The 20,886-nt window shown below is 56.6% G+C and overlaps 3 protein-coding genes and 1 long non-coding RNA gene across 7 annotated transcripts; 1 reads left to right on the top strand and 3 right to left on the bottom strand.

Annotated features, from left to right (window-relative positions):
• Positions 1-73: 73 nt before the first annotated feature.
• LOC104909200 (guanylate-binding protein 1-like) lies at positions 74-6,548 on the bottom strand. Of its 4 annotated transcripts, none has more exons than XM_010718283.4 (10): positions 6,408-6,548; positions 2,423-2,632; positions 2,231-2,358; positions 2,048-2,157; positions 1,780-1,964; positions 1,457-1,699; positions 1,071-1,351; positions 789-1,001; positions 440-706; positions 74-323 (listed from the first exon to the last, which is right to left on the bottom strand). In XM_010718283.4, the coding sequence occupies exons 2-10, from the start codon at positions 2,613-2,615 to the stop codon at positions 123-125; spliced, it is 1,821 nt and encodes a 606-aa protein (XP_010716585.1). In that variant the 5' UTR covers positions 2,616-2,632; positions 6,408-6,548; the 3' UTR covers positions 74-122. The 4 variants fall into 4 exon arrangements, with proteins under 4 accessions (XP_010716585.1, XP_085092119.1, XP_010716586.1 ...); XM_085235993.1 differs by having other exon boundaries at positions 2,423-2,629; positions 6,408-6,520; XM_010718284.4 differs by lacking the exon at positions 2,423-2,632 and having other exon boundaries at positions 6,408-6,547.
• Positions 4,928-11,070, top strand: LOC146543390 (uncharacterized). The gene is made up of 2 exons (XR_014886409.1): positions 4,928-5,196; positions 5,525-11,070. It is a non-coding gene; the product is annotated as an uncharacterized LOC146543390 (long non-coding RNA).
• LOC100541213 (guanylate-binding protein 2-like) lies at positions 6,769-11,013 on the bottom strand. The gene is made up of 9 exons (XM_010718286.4): positions 10,821-11,013; positions 10,608-10,735; positions 10,418-10,527; positions 9,544-9,761; positions 9,219-9,461; positions 8,333-8,607; positions 7,908-8,120; positions 7,732-7,834; positions 6,769-7,223 (listed from the first exon to the last, which is right to left on the bottom strand). The coding sequence occupies exons 1-9, from the start codon at positions 11,011-11,013 to the stop codon at positions 6,784-6,786; spliced, it is 1,923 nt and encodes a 640-aa protein (XP_010716588.2). The 3' UTR covers positions 6,769-6,783.
• A 3,346-nt stretch (positions 11,071-14,416) lies between the features above and the next one.
• Positions 14,417-17,007, bottom strand: LOC100541369 (guanylate-binding protein 1-like). The gene is made up of 9 exons (XM_003209965.5): positions 16,766-17,007; positions 16,574-16,701; positions 16,391-16,500; positions 16,123-16,307; positions 15,800-16,042; positions 15,414-15,694; positions 15,132-15,344; positions 14,783-15,049; positions 14,417-14,666 (listed from the first exon to the last, which is right to left on the bottom strand). Exons 1-9 carry the CDS (start codon positions 16,956-16,958, stop codon positions 14,466-14,468), a joined length of 1,821 nt encoding a protein of 606 aa, XP_003210013.1. The 5' UTR covers positions 16,959-17,007; the 3' UTR covers positions 14,417-14,465.
• Between the last annotated feature and the right edge of the window lie 3,879 nt (positions 17,008-20,886).

Genomic DNA, 20,886 nt, shown 5'->3' with positions numbered 1-20,886 from the left:
CCACCCTCTGCCTCTGCTACCTTTGCTTTCCTGGAATGAAGCCCCACGCTTCCCTGAAATGATAACACCTGGGCAGTGCAACTGGATTTATTGCAGGGTCAGCTGCTGGAGGACAGTCCACATCACATGCGCCTCAGTTTATTCAAAGCTTTTCCTGCTATACCAGGCAGGAATGGAGCCAAAATGCTGCCGAGAAAGTTCAGAGCTGAGCTAATCCAGGTGCCCTGCTCCCTGTTCTTCTTCTCCATCTGCAGCTGTGTGATCAGCTCCTGCATGGCTGCCGCCTCACGCTTGAAGCCCTCCTGCACCAGTGCTTCATACTCCTGTGGACAGGGAGCAGTGTTAGTAGCAGCGCACAATGCCATAGCACAGCCACAATGTGCCGGTACCAACACAGAACACATCTGTGGTACGCTCACAGCACCATCACAGCGCTCACCTTCTTGTGGTGCTCCAACACGCGCTGCTGCTCCTCCAGCCACGCACGCTGCTCCTCCTTCAACTGTTGCTCCAGCTGACGTTGGTGCTCCTCCATGGTGCGCCGCTGCTCCTCCAGCCGTGCCTCAGCTGCCTGCTGGGCCGCCTCTGCCTCGGCCGCTGCTGCCTCCCGCTGCCGCTCCGCCAGCTCCAGCTGCACCTCAGTGGCCTTCAACACCTGTGCCAGCCCCTCTCGCTCCCGCAGGAACGCCTCCAGCACCGCCTCCGCCTGACCGAACAACCATGAGGCACAGTTCCTGGTGCCACCCCACCCCACTCCCCCACACCCCACTCCCTCACACCCCACTCACCCTGACACCCTTGCCAGGCCGCCGCTTGTACTCCTCCAGCACGCGGTTCAGGTCCTCCTTGAACAGCTGTGCACCACCAGGTGCCACGTAGTCCCCATTCTGCAGGCGCAGCTCCACATCCCTCCAAAGCTCCCGCAGCACCGCATGACACCGCTGCTCCGACGCCTCCTCGTTGCGCCGACAGAACTCCTCCTTGGCCGCCTCCAGCTTGCGCTGCACCACAGATCAGTGCTCAACTGCACAGCCATGCCTCCAAAACCCCACGGTGTGACAGCAACTCACCACCAGCTCCGCATGGTACTGGCGTTCGTGGTCGGCAAAGGCACGGGACAGGAAGAGGGCGATGGCGCGTTGCTCGCAGTCCCGATGCACGGCCACCAGAGCACTGCGTGAGGCTGTGGGCAGCACCAGGCCCTGCTCCATGCCCCGCTGGTACTCGGCCACCGCCGCCTCCACTGCTGCACTGTTCTCGGCCCTTGCCAGCGCTGTCACCGCGCTCTCCACGCACGGCACAGCGCCGCTGGTGATGGCCGCCACGTATTTCTCCGCCAGGCCCGCCAGCGCTGTGAGAGGTGACAGCCACCCACACGTGTCACTGCCACGCACGTACTCTCGTCTCCTGCACGCGTCCCCTGCACGCCACCCATTCTCACGCTGCTGCCACTCACCGCTGCCCGTCACCTGGTGCCCACCCGGCAACACCTTCACCGGCGCCTTCTCCCAGATGTACCGGCAGAAGGCGTCCACCTGTTTCCGGAAGCCCGGCTGCAGCTCGTCCTCCCGCAGCTCCTCCAACCGCGGCAGATCCGCGGCAGCTGCCGGCCGTTCCATCGTGAACAGCTTGCGGCGGGGGAAGAAGTTGCGCAGGCAGCGCCGCAGCTCATTGCGCTCCTTGGCCTTCTTCCCGTTCCCTGCATTGCCACCGTTAGCACTGAGCCACCGACTGCGGATACGCATGGTGACGCGTGGGGACACGCGCTGGTGGCCATACCGGTCTGCAGCTGTAGCACCTGCTCCAGGTACTCATCCTCACTCAGGGTCTTTTCACCGGCCCGCAGCTGCAGTGTGAAGTCACGCACGGTCCAGACGAAGCTCGGGAAGACGCGGACAAAGTTGGATGCTGGGTTGTCGTCCTCCTCCCGCACACGGATGTGCTTTGTCAGCTCTGTTACCAGCCTGTGGGACCCACCTCACCCCATCAGCGTTGTCACTGCAGTACCTTTGTCACACTGTCACCTCCCTCCCAGCCATCCCCGTACCGCAGCTGCTCCAGTGCCTGCTGGTCAATGGTGCCAATGCTGTTGTACACCAGGGTGCTGGACAACAGCAGCGCCAGTGTGAAGATCCACGTGTCGCTGTCATCATCATCCTGCACACATATCTGAGTTTCTAGGGGCTCCGCTTCTATGGGGGGGTTGGGACCCCCTCATCCCTGCACTCACCTTGTTGGGGTCTCCCAGCCCCTCGGTGTCCAGCAGCACCAAGGTCACTCCCTGCTGGCGCGGGTGGGGCAGACACCACATCCAGATGCCCTTGGTCTCCGCACGCACCGTGGGGCCCAGTGGGAAGCCTGTGGACAGTGAGCTGTCAGAAATCCCACAAAATGCCCCTCTGCATTTTCCTCCTCTGCTCACCAGTGCGTTTCTGTGCCAGCTGATTCATCAGGAAGGACTTCCCAGTGCGGTACAGCCCGGCAATGGCCACCACCACCAAGGGCTGGGTGACACTGCGCAGCACTGCCAGCGCCACGGGGTTGAGGGACAGCACATCATCCTTGTTGGTCACCAGGCAGAGGGGGGCCGGCATCGGGAGCACCGGAGCATCCATGGTTGTGCTGCTGACTGCTGTGATCACAGATTGGAAGCTGCAATATATAGTAAAGCCAGGGCCCTTCCTCCCCATGTCCCACCTCCTGCTTATCTTTGTTTGCCTTTTTTTCCTTTCCCTTTTACTTTCTCAGAATACTACTCAGTTCCCCGAACTCATGGTGCCTGGACTGTGGCTTCACTGCAGGGACTGCTGGTGGGGATAAGAGCTCCAGCATGCTGCAGCAGATTGCTGACAATGCCTGACACCTGGCTGGCCACTGAGGGCAGGGACAGCATAACCACGGTGCCCATGACACCCATGGCTTCTGGATGCAGTGCTTCTCCTCCTGCAGCCACTTCATGTACAGCTGCTGTACCATTGCCTCATGCCTAAAGCAGTCCAGCACCAGTGCCTCATGCTCCTGTGGGACATGGAGCTGTGCTGGTACTGTCTCACAATGCCAAGTTGCATCCAAAACGCCCCAACAGCAGAGCACTCTATGATACAGACACAGTGTGCCAGCACCACTACACATTACCTCCAGTGCTGCAGCCAAAATGCACTTGTACCACCGCGCAATCACACAACACCAGAGTACCGTGCCTGCACCACTGCACAACAGCATCACTCTGCTGGCCACACAGGGCCCACCCCCTGCTGCTGTTTGTATGGAGTGAGCTGCCTGATGCAGCTGCTGAGCCGCCTGGCTGGCAGATGTCCCCAGAGATTGGAAAAAGGCAAACATCGCTGCCATCTGTAAGAAAGGGAGGAAGGAAGACTTGGGAACTGCAGGCTGGCAAGCCTCAGCTCTGTGTCTGGAAAGATCATGGGGCAGAACGTACTGTAAGACCTGTCAGCTGTCCAGGAACTCTTGCATAGTACAAGAATTGCCAGCTGCCTTCCTGTGTGAATGCTGAGACCTGCAATTATCTGCTACCCTTGGGGTGGGAGCTCTTGCCCTTTTGGCTGAGCTGCTTGCAGCAGATAAACAACCGACACCTAAATAGAGTAGTCTGTTGGAAGGAGCAAGGAGATTTGAGAGTACTAACAAGGGAACTCTGGATTTTTTGCTACATTATCTCTGCATCCCAGGACTTGTAAGGTATAGAAGTACAGCTGTGCAGACATTCTGTTCTCAGAAGTAGTTCTCTAATTGATCCAGTAAGGCAGGCTGAACTGCAGAAACAGTTTTTGGGCTCTGTTTAAAGGGGTATCGTGGAATCACAGAATCATAGATAGTCTCAGATGCTCTGCCAGTGATGACTGATGACATGAGCTGCACCTGGGCCAGACCTGTGTTTCTGTTGAACTAGGCAGACACAGCCTGACTGCAGTGCATTCTACTCTAACAATTAATATTAGTTCCAGAGAGAAAGGAATGGCAGGTATGTGAGCGTGTGCCTCTACAGAGCAGGTGGAAAATGTTCAGCTGGATAAAGCTGTGCATCTTCCGGCCATCATCAGTGCATCCCAGTTTGGGCCTCAGAAGACACAGCACTGCAAAGCAGTGACCCACTACTCATGGGTGCTGCAGCAATGGTGGTAACTGGGTCAACTGCTTTCTCCCGCTGAACGTAGCTCCCAAGCATATACAGCTCTGTTTCTCAGCAGCTTTGGACCCCACGAGGACTCAGGCATCGCTGCAGGCCCAGACCTTGTTGCAGACGTTCTGGGTACCTACTGATGTAGCATAACGCTGCAGATCTGCCTAATTAATATGGAAGAAAATATAGAGCCCCTCTACCTTACGTGCCTGAAGCCCAGATGCATCCCTGAGCAAGCATGACAGAGATGGACAGCTAATGCCTTTCTCTGGGAGTTCCTTTCCATGTGAGTTCACCACCTGCTTTTCCTCCTGCCAGGGGGAAGCATCCAGATACATCTTCCTGAACAAATTCCGCAAGTTTCTTCAGGAAAATGCTAGCAATAGAGGGGTAAGTCAGAGGGACAGCCTTCCCACACGCCTCACCTGAAGAACTCTCTGGTACCTTTGGGGTGGGAGCTCTTGCCCTTTTGGCTGAGCTGCTTCCAGCAGATGAACAATTGATACCTAGGTACAGCATCCCCTTCACCACCTGGGTGAGGACCACTCTTCTGGCCTTGGCTCAGGCTGATGGCCTGCAGCTAAGGAAGGTGGGGATATTACTATTATTGCAGGATATTACTATTATTTCCTCACCAGCCTCTCTGCGTTAATGAGCAGCCCATGTTCAGAGGCGGAACACGTGGTATCCATCCTCCTCTGTCACACCAGCTTGTTATTGTAGGGCCAGGGGTTTTACAGAGGTGGAAGCAGCTACATGCCATCAGCGCTGGGCTCCATCCCAGTGCTGGAAACTGGAGGTGCTTTTTGCAAACGGGCACAAGTGCTTTCAGCAAGACTGAAAACAGGAAGTTTCTGCCTGGCCCACGTGGCCACCAGAACTAAGAAGCACCTTCACAGCTGCCCTAATGGCTGAACTCTCATTGTTGCCCTAGAACTTGACTGTGTTGTGCCCACCAGAGTACATGCTGTGCTTCCTGCATCGACTCATTGCTGTCCTGCGCTTCTTCTGGGATGACCACAAGGTGAAGGCACCTGCTGCACTGAGCAGTGAAGGTAAGGCCTGGAGGAGAAGCTAGCAGGACACTTCTTTGTTTGGGACAGGGTTTGTTTACTGGCACTGCTCTCCAGGATGCTGAAAGCTTTGTGTTTCTCATGGGTGCTGATGCCTTCTGTGCTCTGAGCCTGTAGATCTTGGGAAATTCCTTTGTGCAGATCTCATCCGATTACCATCCAGACCTATTCTGGACAATTCCTCTGAGACTTGCAAAAGAATATCTATATTGTGATCAGTTAAAATACAGGGAAACATATTTGCCAATTTTCACGATTCTGGGACTGTGGGTTTAAAGGGATACCAACTCAATGCCTCTTGCTTTCACAGAATCACAGAATCACCAAGGCTGGAAAAGACCTTCAAGATCATCCAGCCCAACCATCCACCTATCACCAAGAGTACTCACTAAATAGTAGTACTATAGTACTCACTAAGTAAACTACTCAGTAAGTAGTGCTCACTCAGCACTCGGCCGTTATTTCTGGACATCTGCTCATCACTGGATAGGATAAATTTAGAAGAATAGAGGAGAGTGTCCTGATGTCTACCTGTTGCATCCCTACCTAATGCCAGAGTGAGACAATTCGGCCTTGTTTGGAAGCGGTGAAAGCCATTTTTCAATGTTTCATAAGCCTGCTATTCTTTTGCTGTGGGTCACTCATCAAAGCAGAACAGCTTTACAACCTGCTTTCCAGACTACAATACTATACCCCTACTATTTGCAACATTTAATAACTATTGCAGATTTGCAAGTGAGAATTAATCACATAATTCAAACCATATTACTAACATATACCACTAGAATATATGGTATTTCTACTGTTCCAAATCAGCTGTTTCTAAGGACAAGTTACGAAATGCATCGTGCTCTACTTCTTCAGATCAGAGCAGATCCACACTCGCCATGGCCTGGGATCGTGCTGCTCTGCTGCCTTGTGGCACATTGCATTGCATTACAGGCACAAAGTGGACTCTAGCTCAGGTTAGAGCAGATGGGTGAAAGCTGAAGAGTTTTCAGAGAATCCAGGTTTCCCCAGCGACTGGGAGACAGGAAGGGCTCGGAGGCTCGATGCGTCCTGCTTGGGTGTGCATCCAAAGCTTCCCTTGTTTCGGAAGTTACCTCTGCCCAGTTGACTCGTGCTCTCAGAACAACAGCACAGTCACCGGATGTGGCTTCGGTCTGGGCCCTAGGCTCTGTCTCAGGGCTTACCTCCTGGTGCTGGTTCCAATCCCTAGACCTGGCTACCTGGGTCTCAGCCCCCAGACCAAATCGCTCTCCAAGTCGCCTTTGGCCCAGCGGCGCACCGATCCGCCCCCTGCCCCCACTGCCACCCACACGCACGGCACACCCGGAAGTGAGCACAGCCAGAACCGCCGCCTGGGAGGAGCCGGAAGGTCCACGCTCTCGCGAAATCGTCCCACCCAATCCGCTGCCGCGAGGTTTCGCTTATTCCGTTCCTGCCAGCGCAGCGTCGCGGTGCGGTCGCAAGGGGGCGCAGTCGACTTTGGTCGCCCGGGTTATGACGTCACCGCGCCGGAAGCGCCGCGAGACAGGAACGCGGGCAGCGGGGTGCGGGAGGAGCGCTTTATTTGGCCGCCAGAGAGGGGCGGGCGGAGGTTTTGCGGCGTGCGGTCGCCATCGCAGCTGTGCCCCGGAACTCGCCGTGCGTTAGCACCGCGGCGAGCTCGCAGGCGGCGCGCACGGCGTTGAAGGCGCTGGCCGCCAACTCCTGCTTGTTGCTGCTGTCGATCTCCCGCCGCAGCGCCGCCAGCTCTTGCTCGATCAGCGCCGCCCGCTCGCTGAAGCCGCGCTGCAGCAGCTCGCTGTGCTCCCGTAGCTTCGCTTTCAGCGCCCGGTCCAGCTCCCGCTGCGCGCTCGCCGCCTCCTCCTGCATCTTGGTCTGCAGGGCTTGCAGGCTCTGCGCGTAGCTGCTGCGCTCGTCCGCCAGCAGCGCCTCCAGCTGCCGTTCGCGCTCCGCCGTCGCCTTCTGCTGCTGCTCCAGGAGCTGCGCCTGCTGCTTCTGGTCTGGGGACGAAGGGACGGGTGAGGGGCAACCAGGCGCTGAGCCTTCTGCTTCTGGTTGAAGACCGGAGCGCGGGGTCCCCGTGGCACGGGGGGGTGGAGCAAAGGGACAGTGCAAGGGAAGGTGGGGAGGGGATGGAGGGGCGTGGGGACAGAGTGCGGGGATGTGGGAATGGGGTGAGGGTTCCTCGGGGAGGAAAAAGGGACAATTCGAGGTGTCTCCTGGGCGCACTGGGATGCCCCAAGAGATGTGGGGACTCTGGGAGATGTCCCCGGGGGAGAAGGGGAGTCCTCAAGTGCTGGGGCCATCGTGCGATGTCTGTGAAGGTTATAAGGATTCCCAGAGTACATGGGGATGCCACGAGCTGTCCCTGGGGGACACGGCCCGTGGAACAAGGGAACACTGTCAGATGTCCCCAGGGAATACCGCAGTGCGTCCCTTGTCCCTGGAGGACCCGGGGATGGGTGAGGGGGAAGGAGAGAAGGGACGGCACTGGGATGCGCCACTCACCCTCCAGCTGCTTCTCGGCCTCGCTCAGTGCGTTGTCTGCCTTCAGCACTGCCTCCGCCTCTGCCCGGCGCTCCGCCAGGAACTCATCCAGCACCTCCTCGGCCTGTGCATCCCCACACGATTGAGGCACGGCCTTGCCTCCTTGTTCCTGATCCCCTACCTGGAGCTGCCCTCACCTTGGGGCCCTTGCCCGCTGCTTGCTGGTAGGCCTCCAGCAGCTGCTGCCGCTCGGCCTCGTAGGCGCGGTAGCCGCCGGGCTGTGCGTAGGCCCCACGGGCCAGGCTGGCATTCAGTGCCCGTGCCAGCTCAGCCAGCAGCGCCTTGCAGCGCCGCCGTGATGCTGCATCGTTCTCCTCCTGGAGGCGGCTGTACTCCGTGCTGATCTGTTCCTGAGGGACAGGAGGGGGACAGGGTCATGGTGTTGATGGGGAGAGTGCTGGTGGGAGCACATGTACAGAAGCGGTGTGAGGGGGACATGAGGAGAAGGTAACGGAGTGCATTGAGGGAATGGGGACAAGGTCGTGAAGACAAGGGCAGCCTTGTAGGGATAGGAGCAAGGACAGGGACAGTGCTGTGGCACCAAGGGGGGGTGGCCATGCACCATGAGGCGCCGCTGGTGCTCCTGGTCGGGATCCCGGAAGCTGCGACGCTGGAAGACAACGAGTGCCTCACGCAGGTGCTCCCCATGCGAGGCGGAGAGCTGTGCGGGCTCTGTGGGCAGTGACAGCCCCCGCATGCCCCTGGCATAGGCCTCCAGCGCTGCCGTCACCGCAGCTGCGTTCTCGTTGGCCATCATCGCTGCTGCTGCTCCCTCCAGGCAGGGCAGACGCCCGCTGTTGATGGCCTCCACGTAGCTGCTCAGCAGCATGCTCAGGGCTGTGGGGAATGGCACAGTGACACCTCCCTCGTTGTTGGCACCTTGCTGCTGTGTGTTGCTGTTGTCCCCTGTCGTCCGTGTGATTTTTGCCCTGTTGTCACCTGTCATCACCCCATCATTGACTTGTGTCGCAGCATCGCTGTCGTCACTCCTCTGTCACCCTGTTGTTCCTGATGTTATCGTTGCCCCATTGCCCTGTGTCACCTTTGGCATCCTGTTATCACTGTTCTCTTTCACCGTTGTCACGCTGCTGTACAGTGTTGCCATTGTGTCCCTTTTGTCCCTTTGTCATCACTCTGCTATCCCCAGTGTTACCACGCCATTATCTCATGTTGCCATTGTCATTGTCCCCCTGTTTGTCCTGTGTCACCACTGTCACCCCGTTTTCACCCTGTTGTCCCATGGCACTCTTGCCTTTATCCCAGTTGTCCCGTGTTGCTTTTGCTGTTGTCCCCCCATCATCCAATTTGCTGTCATCATTGTCCTCCCACGGACCTCCTGTTGTCCCTTATGATGACATCGTCGTTATCAGCCTGCAGTCAGTGCGCCGTCACCCTGTTGTCCTCTGTGTCACCATGTCCCCTTCTCCCCCCTCCCACCCTCCGCTTACCTCGCCCTGTCAGTGCTCCGCCGTCAGGCAGCGTCTTGGGCCAGGCGGAGTTCAGCACGTAGTCGCAGAACTTGGCTGCCTGTTGGAGGAAACGTGGGGCCAACGCGGCCTCGGGCAGCTCCTCCATGCGCCCGTGCTCCTCTGTGCCCAGTGGCGAGGGCAGCACGAAGCACTTCCGTGTGGGGAAATAGTTGCGGAGGCACAGCCGCGTCCCATTGTAGATCTGCACCTTGCGGCCGTGCCCTGTGGCAGGCAGGCAGCTGTTGGTGCTGGTGCTGCCGCTCGTTAGGGCCTCCCTAATGACTCCAAGGAGGCCAGCACTCACCGTGCTTGAGTTCCAGCGCCTGCTCCAGGTACTCGTCCTCGCTGATGGGCTGCTCGCCCACGCGCAGCTCCAGTGTGAAGTCCCGCACCACCCACACAAAGCCGGGGAAGAAGCGCACGAACTCGCAGTCCTCCGCCTTGTCTTCTCTTTCAACGCTGTTGTTGCCATCCTTCTCCCCGTCCCGCACCTGGATCAGCTCCGACAGCTGTGTCACCAGCCTGGCCCCGCTCAGGAGCACAACGCTCTGCAAATCCTGTGTCCCCTCCGGAATCCTGTGTACCCCCCAAATATTTCTGTCCTCCTCTCTACGGTGTGTCCTGCCCCACAGTGCCCATCTACACCCTGAGTGTTGCTCTCCCTCTTAGAGCCCGAATCACCCTGAAGTCCCGCTGTTTCACCTTAAGTCCGCTGCCCCCTCCAAATGCCACAGCTACCCGAATCTTGAGTAAATGCCCGGTTTTACCCCAAGTCCCACATTGCCCTAAATCCTACAACTTCCCCAAATCATGCTGTTTCATCTCAAATGCCACGCTTTCAACCAAAGTCTGAGGTTGCCCAATTTTTTTTTGCCCCAGATCTGTTTCACGCCAACTCCTGCATTGCCAAGTTCCCCCAGTTTTTCCCCAAATCCCAGTCCAGCATTGCCAACATCCCCCAGCCTTGCCACAAGCCCTGCATTGCCCGTGTCACACAGGTTTTCCCCAGGTTCCCTTAGCCACAAACACACAGTTTCAGCCCAAATCCCGCAGCCAATCTCACACTGCCCCAATCCCACAGCTACAGCCCGTGTCCTGCGTTGTCCAAGTCCCCCGTAGCCCCAAGTCCCCAACTTTCACTCCAGCATCCCCCATCCACTCAGATCCCTGCAGGATACTCGAGGTGCTCCAGCGCCTTCTGGTCGATGGTGCCTATGCTGTTGTACACCAGGGTGCTGGACAACAGCAGCGCCAGTGTGAAGATCCAGGCGTCGTTTTGGCTGTCACCCTGTGCCCACAGCTGGGTTAGGGGTGTTCTGGAGGACTCAGGCGAGAGATGTGGGGCCAGCCTTCCCCCCCGGCACCCACCTTGCTGGGGTCTCCCAGCCCTTCGGTGTCCAGCAGCACCAACATCACGCCAGGCCGGCGCGGGTGGGGCAGGCACCACATCCAGATGCCCTTGGTCTCTGCCTGCACCGTGGGGCCCAGCGGGAAGCCTGCAGGAGGCGAGCCGTCAGGAATCTCCCAGAATTCCCCAAAACGCCTCCCAGTCAATGGATGGAGTTCTTCCCCCCTGCTCACCACTGCGCTTCTCTGCCAGCCGGTTCATCAGGAAGGACTTCCCGGTGCGGTACGGCCCGGCGATGGCCACCACCACCAGGGGCTGGGCCACCTCCTGCAGCACTGCCAGCGCCGTGGGGTCCAGGGACAGCACGCCATCCTTGTTGTTCACCAGACAGAGCGGAGCCGGCATCGGGAGCACCGGAGCGTCCATGCTTGTGCTGCTGTGTGTGGCCTTGCAGTGCTGAAACTGAAAGAGAAAGCAAACCCAGCCCTCCCCGTGCTGTTTGTTTTCCTTTCCTGGAACACCCCTCACTTCCCTGAAATCACAATGCCTGGGCACTGGCCTGTGCTTCTTGTAGGGGCAGCTGGCACAGGCACAGCATATCACAGCGGTTTGGAGGCAACACCCATCCTGTTATCAACCACTCCGGCCAGCAACAGCTCCAGTGTGTCAGGGCTGTGGTGTTGCTACTGCAGCACAGTGCCGTGGCGCAGCTGCAGTGCACTGGTATCATCACAGTGCACAGCCGCGGCACAGCCACGCTGTGCTGGCACCTCCACACAACGCCATGGCACAGCCACAGGTGCTGGTGATGGCTGCCACGTATCCCTGTGCCAGGCACACCAGCGCTGCAGGAGGTGACAGTCACCCGCACGCATTCCCCTTGTGCCACCCGTCCTTTTCTACCTGTGCTCGCTGCTGCCCATCACTACGCTGCTGCCCAGCAGCACCTTCACCTGCACCTCCTACACCGTGTGCCAGCAGAAGGCATCTGCCAGTTGCCAGAAGCCCGGCTGTCGCTCATCCTCGTGCAGCTCCTCCCACACTGCCAGCACCATGTCGGCTGCTGGCTGCTCCAGCATGAGCTGCTTGCGGCGGGGGAAGAAGTTGTGCTGGCAGCCCAGCAGCTTAATGCTCTTCACTGTACGCCTGTTCTCTGCATTGCCACCATCACCGCAGTGTCACTGCCCACAGGGACGCACAGTGACGTGCAGGGACCAGTGGTGATGGCTGTACCAGGTCGCAGGCGCTCTGTGTCCTGCAGCTATTCCTCCTCGCTCACGGGCAGCTCGCCTGCAGTGTGAAGTCGTGCGTGGCCCAGATTAAGCCGTTGTCACCGCATCACCATTCTTATCACATCAGTGACACATGTTGTCACTGCACTAACGCCCTCCCAACCAACATGAAAGACTTCCACTATGGTGCAGGCCGGTGATGGACACGTCCACCAATGGGCTGGTGATACCAGTGCTGCGGGGTTGAGAGACAGCATGTTGTTGTTGCAAACCAGGCAGAGGGGGGCCGGCATCAGGGGCACCAGAGCCTGCTTGGCCATGCAGCTGCCAGAACCAAAAGGGAAAGCACACCCGGCTGCTATGGACACATTTCCTGCTGCTGCTTCCTTTGCTTTACCCAAACAGGGCCCAGTGCCGTCCCAAAATGACAACACCTGGAAAGCGTCACAGAATTTATTGCATGGGCAGCTGGCAGGGCACAGGGCTACACATCGCTGTCCTCATCGCAGTCCTCCTCTTTGCTGTCACTGTCTGACGAGCTGAAGCAATGTGCTCAGGACGTTCACACCCGTGCGGCACCATGAGGAGATCTCCATTTCCTTCTCCTCCTTCTGCATCTGCCCAATCATCTGCTGAATTGCCACCTCCGTGCAATGAGACCCTCGTTCATCTGTGCCTTGCTCTCCTGTGGGAAAGGGAGTGGGGTTGCTGCCACCACACAGTGCCGCGGTGCATCCACAATGCACAGCACCACCACCGAGCAGCTTAATGCAGACACAGTGTGTTGGTACCACCACATAACAAGTCCCTGGTACATGCACAGCATGCCAGCATCACCACACACCTTCCTGGCACAGCCAAAGAGGCCCATAGTGAAGCCACAACGTGCTGGTACCACCACCGCACAGCATCACAAACCTATGGAATAGACATAAGATGCCTGCAATGCCATCTAACACCATCACGGTGCTGCTGGTGACAGCAGCCCACCCTCTGCAGCTGTTTGTATGGAGGGAGCTGGCTGAGAGGTTCCTGAACTTCTCTTCATCATCATTAAAATGTCCGGGCTGTCAGGAGAAGTCCCCTGAGACTGGAAAAAGGCAAATATCACTGCCATGTATAAGAAAGGGAGGAAGGAGCACCTGAGGAACTCCAGGCCAGCAAGCCTCATCTGTGTGCCTGGGAAGATCATGGAGCAGATCCTCCTGGATGACATGTTAAGGCGCATGAGTGACGACCAGGTGACCCCAGGCAGCCAGCACGGCTTCGCCAAGGGCAGATGGTGCCTGACCTGTCTGGTGGCCTTCTGTGATGGAGTGACGGCATTGGTGGGCAAAAGAAGGGCGACTGATGTCATCTACCTGAGCCTGTGCAAGGCCTTTGACCTGGTCCTGCACCACATCCCTATTTGTAAAATGGAGGGCGATGAGTTCAAAAAGTAGACTCTTTGGTGGATAAGAATTGGCTGGATATTCACAGCCAGGTGGTTGTGCTCAGTGGCTCCATGTCCAGGTGGAGGCTGGGCTCGAGCCGTGTCTCCCAGGGGACCTTCTTGGGGCCGCTGCTCTTCAACATCTTGGTCAGTGTCGTAGTAGGATTGAGTTGGCTGACAACACCAAGCTGAGTGGCGTAGTTGACACAAGAGGAAGAAGGGACACCATCTACAGGGACCGGGACAGGCTTTGGAAGTGGGCCCACGTGAACCTAAGGAGGTGCAAGGTGCTGCACTTGGGTTGGGGCAATCCCAGATAGATGTGCAGACTGGGAGAACTCCATGAGTGCAGCCCTGAGGTAAGGAGTTGGGCGTCCTGGTGGACAAAAGCTGGACACGAGGCAGCAGTGTGTGCTTGCAGCCCAGAAAGGCCACAGGCATCGTGGGCTGCATCAACAGAGAGCGGTCAGCAGGCAGGGAGGGGATTGTCACTCTCGGCTCTGCCCATGAAGATCTTGACCCCCATCACATGAACGATGTGAAGTTTTTGCAGCAGGCCCAGAGGAGGGCCAGAAAGACACTCAGGGGGCTGAAGCACCCCTTCCTCTGCAAACACAGGCTGAGAGAGCAGTGGATGTTCAGAATGGGGACGAGAAGGCTCTGGGGTGACCTCGCTGAGGCCTTCCATTATTGACGGGCACTTATAAGCGGGATGGAGAGTGACTTTTTACACGGTCAGATAGTGATTGGGCAGGGAAGAAAGGTCTAAAACTAGGAGGGCTTTAGATTTAGGTGAGTTATGAGGAGGAGATTTTTCACTCAGAGGGCTGTGAGGCGCTGGCACTGCTGCCCAGAGCTGTGGGTGCCCCTTCCCTGGAGTGGACCATGGAGGGGCCTTGGGCAGCCCAAGCTGTTGGTGGGCAACCAGCCTGCAGCTGAGAGGTTGGAAGCAGATGGTCATTGACACCCCTTCCAACCCAAGCCATACTAGAGTTTGTGATTCCACGATTCTGTGATTCTAGGATTCCATGAGATGCCTGTGGTGGCCACCGCTCTGGAACTTAAAATGGAAGTACATCCAGCCCCCATAGTCCACCCTCTGCCTCTGCTACCTTTGCTTTCCTGGAATGAAGCCCCACGCTTCCCTGAAATGATAACACCTGGGCAGTGCAACTGGATTTATTGCAGGGTCAGCTGCTGGAGGACAGTCCACATCACATGCGCCTCAGTTTATTCAAAGCTTTTCCTGCTATACCAGGCAGGAATGGAGCCAAAATGCTGCCGAGAAAGTTCAGAGCTGAGCTAATCCAGGTGCCCTGCTCCCTGTTCTTCTTCTCCATCTGCAGCTGTGTGATCAGCTCCTGCATGGCTGCCGCCTCACGCTTGAAGCCCTCCTGCACCAGTGCTTCATACTCCTGTGGACAGGGAGCAGTGTTAGTAGCAGCGCACAATGCCATAGCACAGCCACAATGTGCCGGTACCAACACAGAACACATCTGTGGTACGCTCACAGCACCATCACAGCGCTCACCTTCTTGTGGTGCTCCAACACGCGCTGCTGCTCCTCCAGCCACGCACGCTGCTCCTCCTTCAACTGTTGCTCCAGCTGACGTTGGTGCTCCTCCATGGTGCGCCGCTGCTCCTCCAGCCGTGCCTCAGCTGCCTGCTGGGCCGCCTCTGCCTCGGCCGCTGCTGCCTCCCGCTGCCGCTCCGCCAGCTCCAGCTGCACCTCAGTGGCCTTCAACACCTGTGCCAGCCCCTCTCGCTCCCGCAGGAACGCCTCCAGCACCGCCTCCGCCTGACCGAACAACCATGAGGCACAGTTCCTGGTGCCACCCCACCCCACTCCCCCACACCCCACTCCCTCACACCCCACTCACCCTGACACCCTTGCCAGGCCGCCGCTTGTACTCCTCCAGCACGCGGTTCAGGTCCTCCTTGAACAGCTGTGCACCACCAGGTGCCACGTAGTCCCCATTCTGCAGGCGCAGCTCCACATCCCTCCAAAGCTCCCGCAGCACCGCATGACACCGCTGCTCCGACGCCTCCTCGTTGCGCCGACAGAACTCCTCCTTGGCCGCCTCCAGCTTGCGCTGCACCACAGATCAGTGCTCAACTGCACAGCCATGCCTCCAAAACCCCACGGTGTGACAGCAACTCACCACCAGCTCCGCATGGTACTGGCGTTCGTGGTCGGCAAAGGCACGGGACAGGAAGAGGGCGATGGCGCGTTGCTCGCAGTCCCGATGCACGGCCACCAGAGCACTGCGTGAGGCTGTGGGCAGCACCAGGCCCTGCTCCATGCCCCGCTGGTACTCGGCCACCGCCGCCTCCACTGCTGCACTGTTCTCGGCCCTTGCCAGCGCTGTCACCGCGCTCTCCACGCACGGCACAGCGCCGCTGGTGATGGCCGCCACGTATTTCTCCGCCAGGCCCGCCAGCGCTGTGAGAGGTGACAGCCACCCACACGTGTCACTGCCACGCACGTACTCTCGTCTCCTGCACGCGTCCCCTGCACGCCACCCATTCTCACGCTGCTGCCACTCACCGCTGCCCGTCACCTGGTGCCCACCCGGCAACACCTTCACCGGCGCCTTCTCCCAGATGTACCGGCAGAAGGCGTCCACCTGTTTCCGGAAGCCCGGCTGCAGCTCGTCCTCCCGCAGCTCCTCCAACCGCGGCAGATCCGCGGCAGCTGCCGGCCGTTCCATCGTGAACAGCTTGCGGCGGGGGAAGAAGTTGCGCAGGCAGCGCCGCAGCTCATTGCGCTCCTTGGCCTTCTTCCCGTTCCCTGCATTGCCACCGTTAGCACTGAGCCACCGACTGCGGATACGCATGGTGACGCGTGGGGACACGCGCTGGTGGCCATACCGGTCTGCAGCTGTAGCACCTGCTCCAGGTACTCATCCTCACTCAGGGTCTTTTCACCGGCCCGCAGCTGCAGTGTGAAGTCACGCACGGTCCAGACGAAGCTCGGGAAGACGCGGACAAAGTTGGATGCTGGGTTGTCGTCCTCCTCCCGCACACGGATGTGCTTTGTCAGCTCTGTTACCAGCCTGTGGGACCCACCTCACCCCATCAGCGTTGTCACTGCAGTACCTTTGTCACACTGTCACCTCCCTCCCAGCCATCCCCGTACCGCAGCTGCTCCAGTGCCTGCTGGTCAATGGTGCCAATGCTGTTGTACACCAGGGTGCTGGACAACAGCAGCGCCAGTGTGAAGATCCACGTGTCGCTGTCATCATCATCCTGCACACATATCTGAGTTTCTAGGGGCTCCGCTTCTATGGGGGGGTTGGGACCCCCTCATCCCTGCACTCACCTTGTTGGGGTCTCCCAGCCCCTCGGTGTCCAGCAGCACCAAGGTCACTCCCTGCTGGCGCGGGTGGGGCAGACACCACATCCAGATGCCCTTGGTCTCCGCACGCACCGTGGGGCCCAGTGGGAAGCCTGTGGACAGTGAGCTGTCAGAAATCCCACAAAATGCCCCTCTGCATTTTCCTCCTCTGCTCACCAGTGCGTTTCTGTGCCAGCTGATTCATCAGGAAGGACTTCCCAGTGCGGTACAGCCCGGCAATGGCCACCACCACCAAGGGCTGGGTGACACTGCGCAGCACTGCCAGCGCCACGGGGTTGAGGGACAGCACATCATCCTTGTTGGTCACCAGGCAGAGGGGGGCCGGCATCGGGAGCACCGGAGCATCCATGGTTGTGCTGCTGACTGCTGTGATCACAGATTGGAAGCTGCAATATATAGTAAAGCCAGGTCCCCCTCCTCCCCGCGTTCCACATCCTGTTATTGTTTGATTTTTCCTTTTTTCTCTTTCCTGGAATTCTAGTCAATTCGCTGAACTCACTTTGCCTGTACTATATCAGTGGATTCAGTGCAGGCACTGCTGGTAGAGGAAAGAGCTCCAGCGTGTTGCAGCAGTTTGCTCACAGTGCCTGAGACGACCCTGTCCACTGTTGGCAGGGAATGCACAACCACAGACCCTCGCTGCTGGATGCAGTGCTTCTCCTCTTGCAGCCCCTCTATCTACATCTGCAGCACCATTGCCTCATGCCTGAAGCACTCCTCCATCAGTTCCCATGCTCCTGTGGGTCATGGAGCGGTGTCTCTTCCCCACCCCAACCGACATCCTGTTGCTCTTTGACCACTTTTTCCTTCCTTTTCCAGAACACCCCTCATTTACCCAAACTCAAGGTACCTGGACCATATCTGGTTTCATTGCAGAGACTGCTGATGGGGAAAGGAGCTCCAGCATGCTGCAGCACTTTGCTGACAATGCCTGACGCCTGGATATCCACTGTGGGCAGGAACAGCACAACCAGAGCACCCGGGAGGCCCATGGCTGATGAATGCAGTGCTTCTCCTCCTGCAGCCACTCTATCTACAGCTGCAGAATCATTGCCTCATGCCTGAAGCACTCCTGCATCAGTGCCCCATCACAGAATCACAAAATCACAGAATCTCAGAATTACCAAGATTGGAAAAGACCTTCAAGATCATCGTGTCCAACCATCCACCTATCACCCATAGTTCTCACTAAACCATGTCCCTCAGCACAATATCCAAACGTTCCTTGAACACCTCCAGGGTCGGTTACTCCACCACCTCTCTAGGCTGCCCATTTCAGTGCCTGACCACTCTTTCAGAAAAGTAGCATTTTCTAACGTCCAGCCTAAATCTCCCCTGGCACAGCTTGAAGCCATTCCCTCTAGTTCTATCACCAGTTACACGAGAGAAGAGCCGACCCCCAGCTCACTACAAGCTCCCTTCAGGTAGTTATAGAGAGCAGTAAGGTCTCCCCTGAGCCTCCTCTTCTCCACGCTGAACAATCCCAGCTCCTCCAGCCGCTCCTCACAAGGCCTGTGCTCCAGATCCCTCACAGCTTTGTTGCCCTTCTTTGAACCCGCTCCAGAGCCTCAATGTCTTTCTTGCAGTGAGGGTCCCAAAATTGGACACAGTACTCGAGGTGCGGCCTCACCAGAGCTGAGTACAGGGGGACAATCACTGCCCTGCTCCTGCTGGCAACACCGTTCCTGATGCGAGCCAGGATGCCGTTGCCCTTCTTGGCCACCTGGGTGCATTGGTGGCTCACGTTCAGCCGAGCATCAGTCAATATCCCCAGATCCATTTCCTCTACGCACTCTTCCAGCCACTCTGCCCCAAGCCTGCAGTGTTGCCTGGGGTTGTTGCGGCCAAAGTGCAGGACCCACCATTTGGCCTTGTTGAAACTCATCCCACTGGCTTCAGCCCAGCTCTCCAGCCTGTCCAGATCCCTCTGTCGCTACCCCCAGGCAGATCGACACTTCCAGCCAACTTGGTGTCATCTGCAAACTTTCTGAGGGTGCACTCAATGCCCTCATCAAGGTCATCAACAAAGATCTTGAAGAGGACAAGCCCCAGCACTGACCCCTGGGGAACATGCTCCTGTGGGACATGGAGCAGTGCTGGTAGCACCTCACAGTGCTATGGTGCAGCCCCCGTGTCCCAGTAGCACTGCACAGCAACTCCACGTACAGCCACAGCATGTCAGCACAGCCACACAACCACATGGCACAGGAACACCACAATACCTTTTTACAACCACTTCTCACCTACAGTACCGCACAGCACCTCCATGATGCACTTAGAATGTATTCATACTGATAAAAGTTATAGTGATATAATTAGCTTGGTAATGTTCATCGATGAATAGCCATGTAGTCTGTTTATAAAACAGGAAGAATCTGTGCCCTTGTACCAAGGAGCTAACAGTGATATACTGATCTCCTTATGCCTGGTAGATAAGGAAGTTCTGCTTGAATCAGCTTATTTTGTGAAAGCAAATATTGTGCAATCAAGGCAAGGAGATAACTGAACATTTGTGAAGATTGGATTCAACCAGCAAACACAGTGAGAAAGAGTACTGACTTCATCCACTACAGAAAGACTGAGCATGTGCAAGGAGCGCTATATTAATCATTTTGGGAGAAGCAGTGAATATGTATGTACTGCCTGGGAAAATGTTTGCATATAAAGCATATAAAGTGATGTATATAAGCTGAAGATCTTTTATACCAGGTATGCATGATAGGAGGAGCCTAATCATTGTTGAGATGGTGTCATTGTGTCATGGGATGGTGTCATTGTATGCTGTGATAGTGTTGTTGTGTCGCTGTGCTGTGGGGTGGTGTCATTGTGCCGCAGGGCAGGATCATTGGTGGCACTGTGCTGTGTGATGGTATTGTCTGACCATACAACGCTATCATCCTGCCAAGTGTTGGGGTCACTGTACTGTGTGATGGTGTCACTGTGTCATGGATGGTGCCATCATTGTTGTTCGAACATGGCACGGTGTCACTGATGCCGAGAACGTCGGCAGATTGACCCCACAGGTCAGTGAGTTGTGTTGTGCAAGTTCCTTTATTGCAATGCTGGGCACATAGGGGATAACTCTGCCTAATATGCACACTTTGGCCCATGTGCAGATTGCATTTATTGGCTATGCTCATACATACTCATATCTTTCCCCACAATTTTATTAATATGCTAAATATTTTCTTGTACTCGTTAATGTTTTCTTAGAATTGAATAACATTAGACCCTCCCCCTTAGAGCATTCACAATCACCCTTGAGGGTATTTTTGGTGGCTGTCTGGGGGGTCAAGGGAGGAAGGCTGATAGCCTTCATCACTCCTAAACATTTGATCTCAGTCTTCAGGAGCTTGCTTAGTTAGGTGTTTGCCTCCTCTCTAAATGTCGTTTCTGTAGTATGTCCTGATAGGACCCAGAGGGCGTCTTCACTTTGACTTCATTTTCCTTCCTTATCTTTAATGTAGTACATACAGTTCCTCCAAATACTGATGCTTGCAGCATTCGAGATCCTCACTCCATCATTGCACCATACCACAGTGTAATCCTGCCAAATGTTGGTGTCATCATACGATGGCACCACTGTGACCCTGTCATCAGACAACATCATCCTACCAAGTGTGAGAGTTAGATTGTGTTTTTGCAGTAGAAACTTCCAATAGCAAGATACAGACCCTGTAACTTCATTACAAAATAATTGCATAGGTTTAAATGGCTCCCAAAGGGCCAAAAGGCCTGCTGGGGCAGTTCCTTGGCAGGTAAGTTTCGGTTTGCTCCCATTTTCAAAAAAATTGGTTTTGGGAAAACACCAATTTTTTGAGGGAAATTCATAAAGAAGGCATTTTTTTGTAAAAACCCAAAAGGTTCCAAGGGGAACTGGAAGAATTTAAATTTTTCCTAGCCCAAAGGTTTTTGTTTGGAGAAAACAAAAGCAGCGTGAGCGGGGCCAAAGGAGGCGGTTTGCGCTAAGAAAATGCCCCCTGTTAAAGGGGTAAAAGGGGTTTTTAAAACCATGGGCCCGGTGGTAACAGGCCTGTTGGAGCGGGGGACGCATGGGCGAGGAATCCTCCCCCACGGAAGAAAAATGAAGGGGGGTTTCCTGCCCCGGGGGTTTCCCCCTGCCCGGGGGGTGCCCCTTTTGCAGAAAAAACCTTTTGGGGTTTAATGGGAGAAAATTTTGGGAAGGTGAAAGGGCTGGAGGGAGGGGAGGGGGAACAGGAAGCAGCCCCACCCCTTACCAGGCTTCTTCAGGGCTGCCTGGGGTGCACAGAACACGG

This window comes from Meleagris gallopavo, chromosome 14 (assembly GCF_905368555.1).
Source record: "Meleagris gallopavo chromosome 14, MGAL_WU_HG_1.1, whole genome shotgun sequence".
Classification (NCBI taxonomy): Eukaryota; Metazoa; Chordata; class Aves; order Galliformes; family Phasianidae; genus Meleagris; species Meleagris gallopavo.
This window is presented reverse-complemented; position numbering and strand designations above follow the sequence as displayed.